The 12207-nt window shown below is 40.5% G+C and overlaps 1 protein-coding gene across 1 annotated transcript; it reads right to left on the bottom strand.

Moving 5' to 3' along the window:
* Nucleotides 1-1120: 1120 nt before the first annotated feature.
* SMIM8 (small integral membrane protein 8) lies at nucleotides 1121-11752 on the bottom strand. Its single transcript, XM_082668563.1, has 3 exons — nucleotides 11721-11752; nucleotides 4322-4479; nucleotides 1121-1835 (listed from the first exon to the last, which is right to left on the bottom strand). Exons 2-3 carry the CDS (start codon nucleotides 4454-4456, stop codon nucleotides 1677-1679), a joined length of 294 nt encoding a protein of 97 aa, XP_082524689.1. The 5' UTR covers nucleotides 4457-4479; nucleotides 11721-11752; the 3' UTR covers nucleotides 1121-1676.
* Between the last annotated feature and the right edge of the window lie 455 nt (nucleotides 11753-12207).

Genomic DNA, 12207 nt, shown 5'->3' with positions numbered 1-12207 from the left:
AGACAACTGACTCTGTCAAAGTGGCATTTTCCTTTAGAGAAGGAATGAAAACATCAACACACAGCCAGGCAGCCTTTGACACTGCACACAGAAAGACTGTGCTACAGAACTTGTAACCATCCTGTAAATAGTATCACAGTTACTTGCTCCTAAAATTCAATGGGTTTCTTCCCTTGCACTAGTTTTCACAGCTGTGTGCCTTGCGGAATCTACTGCTACCCTGGTTCATTCACACACGTCACATGGCTAAGGCCGCCCTCTGTCCAGTTCTGGATGCCCTTCTTTGCTGCAATATCTCCTGATAGCTCACCTAACTAATAACTCCCTCACCAAATAGCAACTTATTTTGTTGACTACTAGAAGAACTCTAAAGACAATGATGTGACATTAAATGCATAAGTTGAAAACAGAAGACCTCTAGTTCTTTAATAACCAACAGCAGAAGATAATACTTTAAATTAAAAGGCATTTTATACCTCCTAAGTGCATTTTAAACTACTTTAAGTGTACTATACAGAGACACCTAGCAAAGAAATATTTAGGGCTCAGTAGTAAAGACTTAATTTAGTTGCATGTAGATAATTAGCTAAGCTCTTTAATATTTACAAATCAGACATAATTACATTTTCATGTATCTTGCAAAACCACAATAAAGCACTGGAAATTAAATATTACATTATGATGATAAACTCTGCCTATGCAATTATTTTACTTGTTAATAATAAATGAAACAAAATTTCAGAGATGAGATTTATTACTGAGCTCCAATTCCAATGATTTGGAGAATGCGGTAAATATCTAGAAATGAAACAGGTCTAGAACACTCATCAGAAAGGTATATATATATAAGGTAAACCCATGTTCTTATGGTTATTTTAAAAGTAGACCTTCTTTTCTTATCTATTGAGTAGTTCTAGTTTTTAAATAACTGTAAGAACATTTGGTCTACATTTATAATATCACTGTAACATTTACAAAAACCAAAACAGATAATGGTTGTAGTCAAATAAAAACATCATACTCAGTATAACATACTTTCTTTTTAAAAAAAGAAAAACTCCAATTACTTTGGGTTATTCTCTCATTTAATCTTTATTTTAGTAGTTGAATGGGAGTATCTTTTCAATTAAAATTCTGGACCAAAATTAGCTGAAATGGAAAATCGAAATATAAGACCCATCTGTGACTCTGTAAAAACTATTTGTTTTTAACTGCAGGCTTTACGATAATTTACAATTGTTTTTTTCTTTACAAATATAGGTTCTATGCCAGGTAGAAAATGAACACTGTCCTTGCAAACAGCAAAACAAACTAAACACAACAGTTGTAAATGCACAATTCCCCTTAAAATGTTAAAAATACCATGTAAATTTAAGAGCATCGGTACTTTTTATTATATAGAACTTAACTCACAAAAGTGACTTCCATTCTCATGGCACTTTTACAAGAGGATTTAGTCAAGAAAAAATATTGAGCAGCTCTTTCTGTGGAAAAAGAATGCGATAATGGCTACAGTTTTGAAAGGACAACATTCACTATAGTGGCCTGGCTGCAACCGTCATCCTTCTTCCTCAGCAGCATCTTCTAGAACAAGAAACAAGATACTGTTTGGTGCTAATCTTCACCTGAAGATTTCAGAGTCCCCAGTAAAGCTCCATCTGCAGTAACCAGCACTGTTAATCCCACTTAGATGTTTTCCTCCTCATATAACTGTGTCCCTCACTATCAATAGCTTCATAGAGGTCCTTCTTATTCTCCTGTGTCGCATGTAGATAACCGATATAAGCCACACAAAGTGAAAGGGTTATCAATCCGAAAGCCATTACAGGTTTGTTCTGTCAAAGGAAAAAAATTATAAGACCTCATTAAGACTCATCATTTGAGGAGACTCAAGTATCTCTTGCACTTTTCTCTTGACATGCCAAGGCTTTAGTACCACACCACATTCCTATGGTATTAATTTCATTTATAAAAATTTACCCAGTTCTTTATTCAATTAACTCAACTCCTGATAATTTAGAGACTATAGAAGACTCTTGCTTCTTCTCTCCACAGCTGGGACATCTCCAACCTTCACCTTTAGGAAGGTGAGGCTGGAAGAGGTGCGAGGGAAACGAGAAGCATGAAAATTGGTCCAGTGCTCAGAGTTTTCAGTGTTATCTGTGTGATGTGGAAAAGTTGCTTAACTTCTCTGGGCCCAAGCTTCCCACTTGCAAACCTTAAATTAGTTAATTTTATTAGGAAGTGAGGAATGAAGTATACATGCTATTCTTCTCACCTGAGTTCATGGATAACTGGCAGAAACCCTTTCATGTCATATACCAGGTACAGCAAAATATACACGCTCTTCTCTGGGAACTTATTCTATTACCTCAAGAAATTTAGTGATTGGAAGAGAAATGCTATTATAATAACCTTGATTTGCTGCTGTAAAATCCAAGACCCTAAGAGGCAAAGTGATGCAGCTTTGAATATTTTTTTTTTAAAAAGCTTTTTAAATTTGTATTTTCTGCTTCTGTCACCATACCTGTTGTACTACTATTATTTCAAATCTTAATCATCAAAAAAAATAAAGGTCAAGCTTCAGAGCAGTTTAAATTTACAATTCTTTTAAAAATATTTCTTATTTTATTTATTTATTTATTCATTCATTTGTTCATTTATGGCTGCGTTGGGTCTTTGTTTCTGCGCACGGGCTTTCTCTAGTTGCGGCGAGGGCTACTCTTCATTGCGATGTGTGGGCTTCTCATTGCGGTGGCTTCTCTTGTTGTGGAGCACGGGCTCTAGGCGCATGGGCTTCAGTAGTTGTGGCACACGGGCTCAGCAGTTGTGGCTCGCGGGCTCTAGAGCGCAGGCTCAGTAGTTGTGGCACACGGGCTCAGTTGCTCCGCAGCATGTGGGATCTTCCCGGACCAGGGCTCGAACCCGTGTTCCCTGCCCTGGCAGGCGGATTCTTAACCACTGCGCCACCAGGGAAGCCCTAAATTTACAATTCTTGAAATGTATTTGGCAATTAAAACAATACATTAGGGACTTCCCTGGTGGCGCAGTGGTTAAGAATCCACCTGCCAATACAGGGGACACGGGTTCGAGCCCTGGTCCGGGAATATCCCACATGCTGCGGAGCAACTGAGCCCGTGAGCCATAACTACTGAGCCTGGACTCTAGAGCCCGCGAGCCACAACTACTGAGCCTGTGCTCTAGAGCCTAGGAGCCACAATTACTGAGCCTGCGTGCCACAACTACTGAAGACCGTGCACCTAGAGCCCGTGCTCCACAACAAGAGAAGCCACTGCAATGAGAAGCCCAGGCACAGCAACAAAGAGTAGCCCACGAACTGCAACGAAGAGTAGCCCCCGCTCCCTGCAACTAGCGAAAGTCCACGTGCAGCAACGAAGACCCAACGCAGCCAATAAATAAGTAAATAAATAAATATATATATATACAAAAAAGAATACATTAGTTCAACGTTTTCAAAACATTCTACTTTGATTTAATGATTTGATTGTTAAATTGACCTATTTAACTTTCAAACAGCTTATACTGGCAACTATGTTATTAAAATTCTAATCACATTCAATACATTTAAGTACATTGTATGATCTGAGTTTTAAAAAAAGTAAAATTTATCATATCAAATATATTCAATAACTTGCTACAAAAATATGAATGATTAGCTAACTCCCTAACAGTGTACAAATGCATGTTTTGAAATTTTTCAAGATATGTTTGCACTATCCCCCTAGGTTAAAATATTAATAAAGCCTGGAATTGTAGACTATAAGAATGATCAGATTTTCAGTCTGTTTTCTTTGTTTCAATGGAAGATCTTATTTACTTAATAATACTTGATCAAACAATAAAAATTTCCTTAAAATTAATGCAGATATTAAAATAAAATTTTAAACGGGAATTTGAAGTCAATCCATTAAAATCCAACCATTTTCCATTAAAATTCTCCAAATGTGCTCAAAATAATTAGTTTTATATGTGTATTAAGTGAAACAGCATTTAAGATCTCCCTTCCACCTGCTTTTTATTCACAGAGAGGTCTTCCAAGATAAAATCAAATAATAAGAACTTTCTATTTCTGACAGCCTAGTTAAATTGAACATAAAGTCTTATCCTGGGAACTTCCCTGGTGGTCTAGTGGCTGGGACTCCGCGCTCCCAGTGCAGGGGGCCTGGTTCGATCCCTGGTCGGGGAGCTGAATCCCACATGCAGCAACTAAAGGTCCCACATGCTGCAACTGGGACCCAGCACAGCCAAATAAATAAATAAATATTTTTAAAAAAAGTCTTATCATGGATGTATTTCTTACAGGTTTAATGAAGAGCTCTGGATTCACAGCTCGAAATAAGGTTGTGGAGCGGACCCCTCTGAGCCCTGGGTTTCCCAGGTCTTTTTCCTTGGGTGGCTCCTTTTTAAAGGCTGGAGGCTCAGGTGCTGAAGACATCTTGACTAATGATGATTTAGTACCTAAAAATAAAATGAGAGACTTTTTTTCCCTTCCAGATTATGTTCTTTTGATAATGCTCTTTAAGAAACGGATTCCGTATTCATTCTTTTTTGAATTCCAGTCCACTTTTCCACCAAAGTGATGGTCAATTATTTTCTTCCTTTGTATAACACATACTTTGTAAATGGAACTTCAGGTTTTGCTTGGCAAAATGGCTATTTTATTTTTCATCTCTTAGACCAAACTAGTGAGGTATGCAAAAATTGTCTTCCTACTTTTCCAGGAGGCTAGATAATTTGTTTGTTGGTCTGAGTCACACTGTATCTTGTTATATGAAGGGGGTGCTGAGGGTGGAAGTGGCCTGTGGGTTATCCACACCTTCTTAATTTCCTTCCATTTTCACTCTTCCTCACCTTCCAATAGCCCTTCAGGACAGGAGCATTCCATTGCTCCACTGCTCCCACCCCCTCTGCCTTCCTCCACCGGCCACCCCAGCACCAGCACCAGACAGAAGGGTGAGCAGCTGTCAGTCCTCACTTCCTCTCTGCCTATCAGCCACTCTCTGGAAACAACCACTATGCTACCTCCTTAATCTGAATACCCTTTTTTCTCTGAATTACTCAGAATTTATCCTATTAGATCCGAGTATGTCTTTTGGCTTCTGGTTCTCCCAGCTGGAATATCATCATGTTGTGAATATTTTTCTCTTCTAGATACTATTAGGCAAAAGCTTATTCCTACCATTCCTGCCACGGAATGCTTGGGGGCGGGGGGCAGAATTGCAAGGGAGAAGGTAGGGAAAGACACCTTCCAAAGAAAGGCTGAACTTGATGACAATATAATAAAATTCTTCAGGGGAAATGTTGAACCCTCTCATATAGTAAATGTTATGAAATGAGAGTCAAACACTCACATTTAAACACTCATTGGGGCTTTGTTTACTCAAGTATTCTTTAAGTCTTCCATTTTATAGTATTTATAAAAGCAGTATTTTTGCAACTTTATTACTTATGGAGAAAGTTAGTTCAGTTTTTTCAAAACATACTGATTATTCAATGGGAAAGCCCAACACATGTGTGATCCAAACACAGGAGTGTGCTATAGGCACAGCAGGTGGCCATTAGCAAGAGGATCTTGGTTTCACTCCTTCCATCCCTTTGCTAACCATTCTCAGCCATTCATTAAATAAACCTCCCATACTTTGGGCATGTGTATTGGTTTCATAATCACTGGGGAGCAAATAAACATTTCTGCAGCCCTGGGGGTTAGCTGACTTGCCAATGACAAGTGGTCTCATCTCTTCCGACCACGATGCATTACAGCAGAATAGAGCAATCATCAACCTCTGTTTACCTCTTCTGCGAAGTCTACCTTGGACACGAAGTATATGAGGTAACAACTCGTAAAACACTTATTTCATCAGCATTTAAAACGTCATTCAAGCTGTAACGAGCAATTTTTTTAAAATTTCAACTGCATTCAAGTTACTAGTTTTCTCTACTGAACAGTGTTTTTTTCACTACAGACAACTTCTGAATCATTCCATGACATGCCTGAAATTTTTTCAGCCAGCACACACTTGCTTGAAACTCGTCATGCCCAAGGTTGGCAAAAAAATCCAACATTTTCTGCAGAACCAGGGGTCCACTCATATGCCCGACTCTTATGTGAACTTCCTGAAACTGTCAAGTGAAGAAAAACGGGCAAGCTACAAGTTGCAAGTTAAGTTTCATTTGGGAACCTTACTGAGGACTATAACCTGGAAGACAGCCTCTCAAGCCTCTCAGATATATTAATATTTATATATATACACATGCAAGATTCTTTGGTCTCCTCTTTCCTAAGCCGAACCTACATTTGCTTTGTGACGAATCAAGCAAATAAGCAATCAAGGTAGTAGTTATTATACTGCAACCTCTAGACATCCACATTCTGTTTATGTTAAACTCTTGGCCAGAAATGACAATTAAAGAACACCTGGGCTAGAAACCACTGCAAATGTTTATTGAAAGGGCCTTTTACAATTTAAATTACCTACTACACTATATTTAAAAAGATTTAATATGCCACAATTTCCATTGTTTGCGATACTTTGGGGAACGTATGAAAATAATATTTTCCATTATATATCATTCTTTTACTAGGCCTGGAATAAGACAGCTCAGTTCTATTGCTGCTTCTCCTTTAATGAGCCACAGTCACTGAAGATGTTACAATAGTTCTCCCCAAACTGCATAACTTGTTTATGCCACTGATAAAACTAATAAAGAATTTTAACAACCTTCTGTACTTTATGTAAAAAGAAACAGATTTCTGAGGCCAAAAAGGGCCTTAGTAGGTAAGAATTTGTGATATATAAGAACAGAACAAAGCAGAACATTTTTTCATGTTTTTTTTTTTGTTTTTTCTTTTGCGGCACGCGGGCCTCTCACTGTTGTGGCCTCTCCCGTTGCGGAAAACAGGCTCCAGACGCGCAGGCTCAGCGGCCATGGCCCACAGGCCCAGCCGCTCCGCGGCATGCGGGATCTTCCCAGACCGGGGCACGAACCCATATCCCCTGCATCGGCAGGCAGACTCCCAACCACTGCGTCACCAGGGAAGCCCCATTTCTTTCACGTAAGAGAAGGTTCTTCTGCATCTCCTCACATGCCCAGCACACAGAGCTGTAGGAATATGCCTGGGGCAGAAATTCAAGATGTGGTGGTTGAATAAATAAAGTATGTAAGATGCAAAACCTTAGCTGTTTCTTCACAGATGTGTTAATTGTCAGTGCTTTTTGGGAAAACAAGTCTCTATTTCAAAATCAAACTTTTAATCCAGTAGTAAAAGCTGACTAGCTACTTTCAAGTGCAGAGCTAATATAATTCCATTTTAAAAAGCTGCAGCACCGTAAGTTCAAAGCACAGCAACAACCTATTCCAACATTACCACTTGAATCAGCAGTACCTAAGACAACAGTTAACATCTAGCACATGTCCATCAGAACTTCCTAAGTCTCCCCATCACTTTCTCCCACTTCTTCCCTTACTCTTCTTTTCCCACTGCAGGTAACTAGCACTTTCTTATTTGTATATGATACTGACGAATCTCTAGATACACTTGCTTTCAAGATACGTTTATTTGTAAGCTAGGAACCTCATTTATTGCATTAAAAGGGGACTCTCCGGACTTCCCTGGTGGTCCAGCAGTTAAGACTCCGCGCTTCCAATACAAGGGGCCTGGGTTCGATACCTGGTCTGGGAACTAGATTTCACATGCCGCAAGTAAGACCCAGCGCAGCCAAATAAATAAATATTACACACACGCATGTGCGCGCACGTGCGCGCGCGCGCACAAGGATGATGGGAACCTGGCACTGAACTGCTCCTGGCTAAGTAATTTGGTGATTAGTTTCTGTGTAGGCCCACCTGTAAAACGCTCAATAAATCAGGTAACCCAGGGCCACCACCTGGCTCTGCAATCTGTCCAGGTGCCCCCATTCTTATTTCTTCTTCATTTTTCCATCACCCATTTGTTGTTCCCTTAACAACTCATGAAAAGAAACTGTTGTATATGATTTTTTTAAATAGAAGAGAGGAGAATTTTTCATACCTGCCTGTAAAAAAAGATCTAAACTAAATTAAACTATATTTACTTCATATGTCCCTCCTGGAGAAAAGACAGTCTCTTCAATAAGTAGTGCTGGGAAAACTGGACAGCTACATGTAAAAGAATGAAATCAGAACATTCTCTAACAACATACACAAAAATAAACTCAAAATGGATTAAAGACCTAAATGTAAGGCTGGATACTATAAAACTCTTAGAGGAAAACACAGGCAAAACACTCTTTGACATAAATCACAGCAATATCTTTTTGAATCCAAAAGGATCAACCTCCTAGAGTAATGAAAATAAAAACAAAAATAAACAAATGCGACCTAATTAAACTTAGCTTTTGCACAGCAAAGGAAACCATAAACAAAATGAAAAGACAACCTACAGAATGGGAGAAAATATTTGCAAACGATGCAATTGACAAGAGATTAATCTCCAAAATATACAAACAGCCCATGCAGCTCAATATCAAAAAAACAAACAACCCAATCAAAAAATGGGTGGAAGACCTAAATAGACATTTCTCCAAAAAAGACATACACATGGCCCATAGGCACATGAAAAGATGTTTAACATAGCTAATCCTCAGAGAAATGCAAATCAAAGCTACAATGAGGTATCAGCTCACGCTGGTCAGAATGGCCATCATCAAAAAGTCTACAAACAATAAATACTGGAGAGGGTGTGGAGAAAAGGGAACCTTCCTACACTGCTGGTGGGAATGTAAATTGGTACAGCCACTATGGAGAACGGTATGGAGTTTCCTTAAAAAACTAAAAACAGGGGCTTCCCTGGTTAAACAGTGGTTGAGAGTCTGCCTGCCGATGCAGGGGACACGGGTTCGTGCCCTGGTCCGGGAAGATCCCACATGCTGCGGAGCGGCTGGGCCCACGAGCCATGACCACTGAGCCTGCGCGTCCGGAGCCTGTGCTCCGCAACCGGAGAGGCCACAACAGTGAGAGGCCCGCGTACCGCAAAAAAAAAAAACCAAACTTAAAAATAGAGCTACCATATGATCCAGCAATCCCACTCCTGGGCATATATCTGGAGAAAACAATAATTTGAAAAGATACATGCATCCCAATGTTCATTGCAGCACTATTTACAACAGCCAAGACACGGAAGCAACCTAAATGTCCATCAACAAGTGAATGGATAAAGAAGATGTGGTATATATACACAATGGAATATTACTCAGCCACAAAAAAGAATGAAATAATGCCAATTGCAGTAACATGGATGGACCTAGAGCTTATCATACTAAGCGAAGTAAGTCAGAAAGAGAAAGACAAATACCATATGATATCACTTATACGTGGAATCTAAAAAAATGATACAAATCAACTTATTTACAAAATAGAAACAGACTCACAGACATAGAAAATGAACTTAGGGTTACCAAAGGGAAAAGGTGGGAGTGTGGATAAATTAGGAGTTTGGGATTAAGATACACACAATACTATATATAAAATAGATAATCAACCAGGACCTACTATATAGCACAGGGAACTCTACTCAATATTCTGTAATAACCTATAAGGGAAAAGAATCTGAAAAAGAATGGATATATATATTTGTATAACCAAATGACTTTGCTGTACACCTGAAACTAACACAACATTGTAAATCAACTATACTCCAATATAAAATAAAAATTTTAAAAAAAGATCTAAACTAAGCTGTTTTTACTTCATATGTCCCTCCTGGTAAAAAGTTCTTTACCTTTTTCTTCTGCCCACTCTCTGTTGAAGGCGATATGCAATAGGAAAAGGAAGCAGCAGAGGTAAAGGACTGAGTCTTTGCACCAATGCCACAAGGGTCATTCACACCCTAAAGTGTGAGTGAGAATGGTGCTCCTCTGGAATGAATAATGCACACTGTGCGAAGCTATACAAAGATGTTCCTAAGCCAAGTCAGGAACAGTCATTTTTGAATGATTTTCTCTCCTTTAGTAAAATTCTTACTCTGCAGGATGATCCAGAATATATTTGGCAATTGACATTAAACAATTCAGTGAAATAAAATTGGCGTGACATGAAAATTAGACCAATATATAAAGAATCTGAGTTACTTTGGGGGAAAACCTTTATCTTCAGATATTCATTTTTGAAATAAGTATCTCAGTAGAAGATAAATTTAGAAAATTATCAGAATCATAGAACATTAGTGAAAGGCATGTCAGCAATAATCAAAGCCAATGGACAAAATACTTTAATGAGATATAAATGTACTTGTTATTTTAGTTCCACATACCACACTATTTTAATACTTAAGAAAATCACTTGAAGTTTGGGGTAGGACACCTTAAAAATAATTTGAGGGGCTTCCCTGGTGGCGCAGTGGTTGAGGGTCCGCCTGCCGATGCAGGGGACACGGGTTCGTGCCCCGGACCGGGAGGATCCCACATGCCGCGGAGCGGCTGGGCCCGTGAGCCATGGCCGCTGGGCCTGCACGTCCGGAGCCTGTGCTCCGCAACGGGAGAGGCCGCAGCAGTGAGAGGCCCGCGTAGCGCAAAAAAAAAAAAAAAAAATTTGAATTAGAATAAGCAAGTTTGGGACAGAATCAGAGGACTTCTGTCTTGAGGGAGTGTAAATAGCCTCAAATTCCAACTTTCCTACAGATTAGGTGTATGTTTTTGAGTGACAACCTCTCTAAGCCTCAGTCTGCACCTTTACAAAAGGGATAATATTATCTAATGCATAGAATTACTATGTGGATTAAATGAGGTAACATTTTTTATAGGACAAAACAGATGTTCAATAACTGGTAGCTACTGTCATCTTCACCATCGAATCCAGTCCCCTTTTTTTAAACAAAGAAATCTAAACCCACAGAGATTGTCTTTGCCCAAGGGAGAGGGAGATAATCCAGGTCTCTCAATTTCCAGCCCACCCCTAGTCCACCACTTCACCCCACCTTACTCCTAAATTGATAAGACTCTGCATTTGTAAGTTATTTATTACAAGATTTAAGAAACATAAAATTATAATCAATTAAATTTTAAAGATGAATTCTGTATTTGCTGTTTTTAAGGTAAAAAACGCTATTAAAATATCTCTTTCCAGCTCTTGAAATTTACTGTACCTAGAAAAAGGAGAAAGATGTTGACAACGGTTGTTGCCTACAATCTGAGGGGTGTAAAGTACTACCTGGGTCCGCTGCCCTCCCCATAGTGTGGTACCCACACTACCTCTGGCCCTACTCAAAGACTGATACCTTTGAAGCCTCCAGAAAAAAACAAAACAACACAACTGCATTCAGTTAAGTTCCAGACATTTTCTTGCAGGGGGAACACACGACTTAACAGTTAAAAAGGAAAGAGGCACCTCATGTGAAAACAGTTACAAAACCACTTTCCCCTAATTAGGAAGTTTGGTGAGCTGGGATACCAAGAAACTGCCCAGGAAATGGGAGGGTTCCGGCGGTGGAAGTGTCCACGGAAGGGGCGGGACACGCAGAGATCTCCAAGACCCGGCTCAGGGCACCCACCGAGTGGCGAGGATTCGGGGGGCTTGAGAGAACGCCGCCGAGTCCACGCACCTGGGAGCGAGGCCCGCATGGCGGCCGGGCCCTCCAAGGCCAGGGTCGAGTGCGCTGTAGGGCGACCGCCCTGTCCCCACCCGCCGGCCCTCCGTCCAGCCACCCCGGCCCCGCCGCTCCTCACCTGCCGCTGGGTCACCTCCGCTCCGCGCCCGCTGCGCTCCGCCTCTCCTCCTGCGCCTCGTCTCTCCCTGCAGGAGAGAGCGGCCCAGCGCGCTCGGCAAGCTCGGCGCCGCAGCGGCCCCTACAGCCCGGAGGCTGCGGCGCAGGGGCGCGGGAGCAGAGGGGTACCAGTCTAGGGCCTCTCCTCCACCTCCCAAGCCCTACAGCCCGCCCGCGGGATGGAGTTTGCAAAGGGCGTTTTTGGTTTCTTCCTTTTTTACCTTAAGTTTTCAGCCAACTGAGTTCAAATAACTTTCCAGTTTCGCGTGTGTGTTTTGTATAAATAAAAGGAGACATCACCTAGAATTACATAAATTTATTAACGGAAGGGGAAAGCTTTCTGATTTGGGAAAGAAGGCTCGGATCTGGTCTCCTCCTAGCGCCATTTCAGGGACACAGTCATTTAAATGTACAGTTAATCCTCTGACATTGTTAGTGCCTTGAGATTC

Source organism: Grampus griseus (genome assembly GCF_964374135.1).
Source record: "Grampus griseus genome assembly, chromosome: 13".
NCBI lineage: Eukaryota > Metazoa > Chordata > Mammalia > Artiodactyla > Delphinidae > Grampus > Grampus griseus.
The sequence above is the reverse complement of the archived record's forward strand: the minus strand, read 5'-3'. Positions and strand labels throughout refer to the sequence as shown.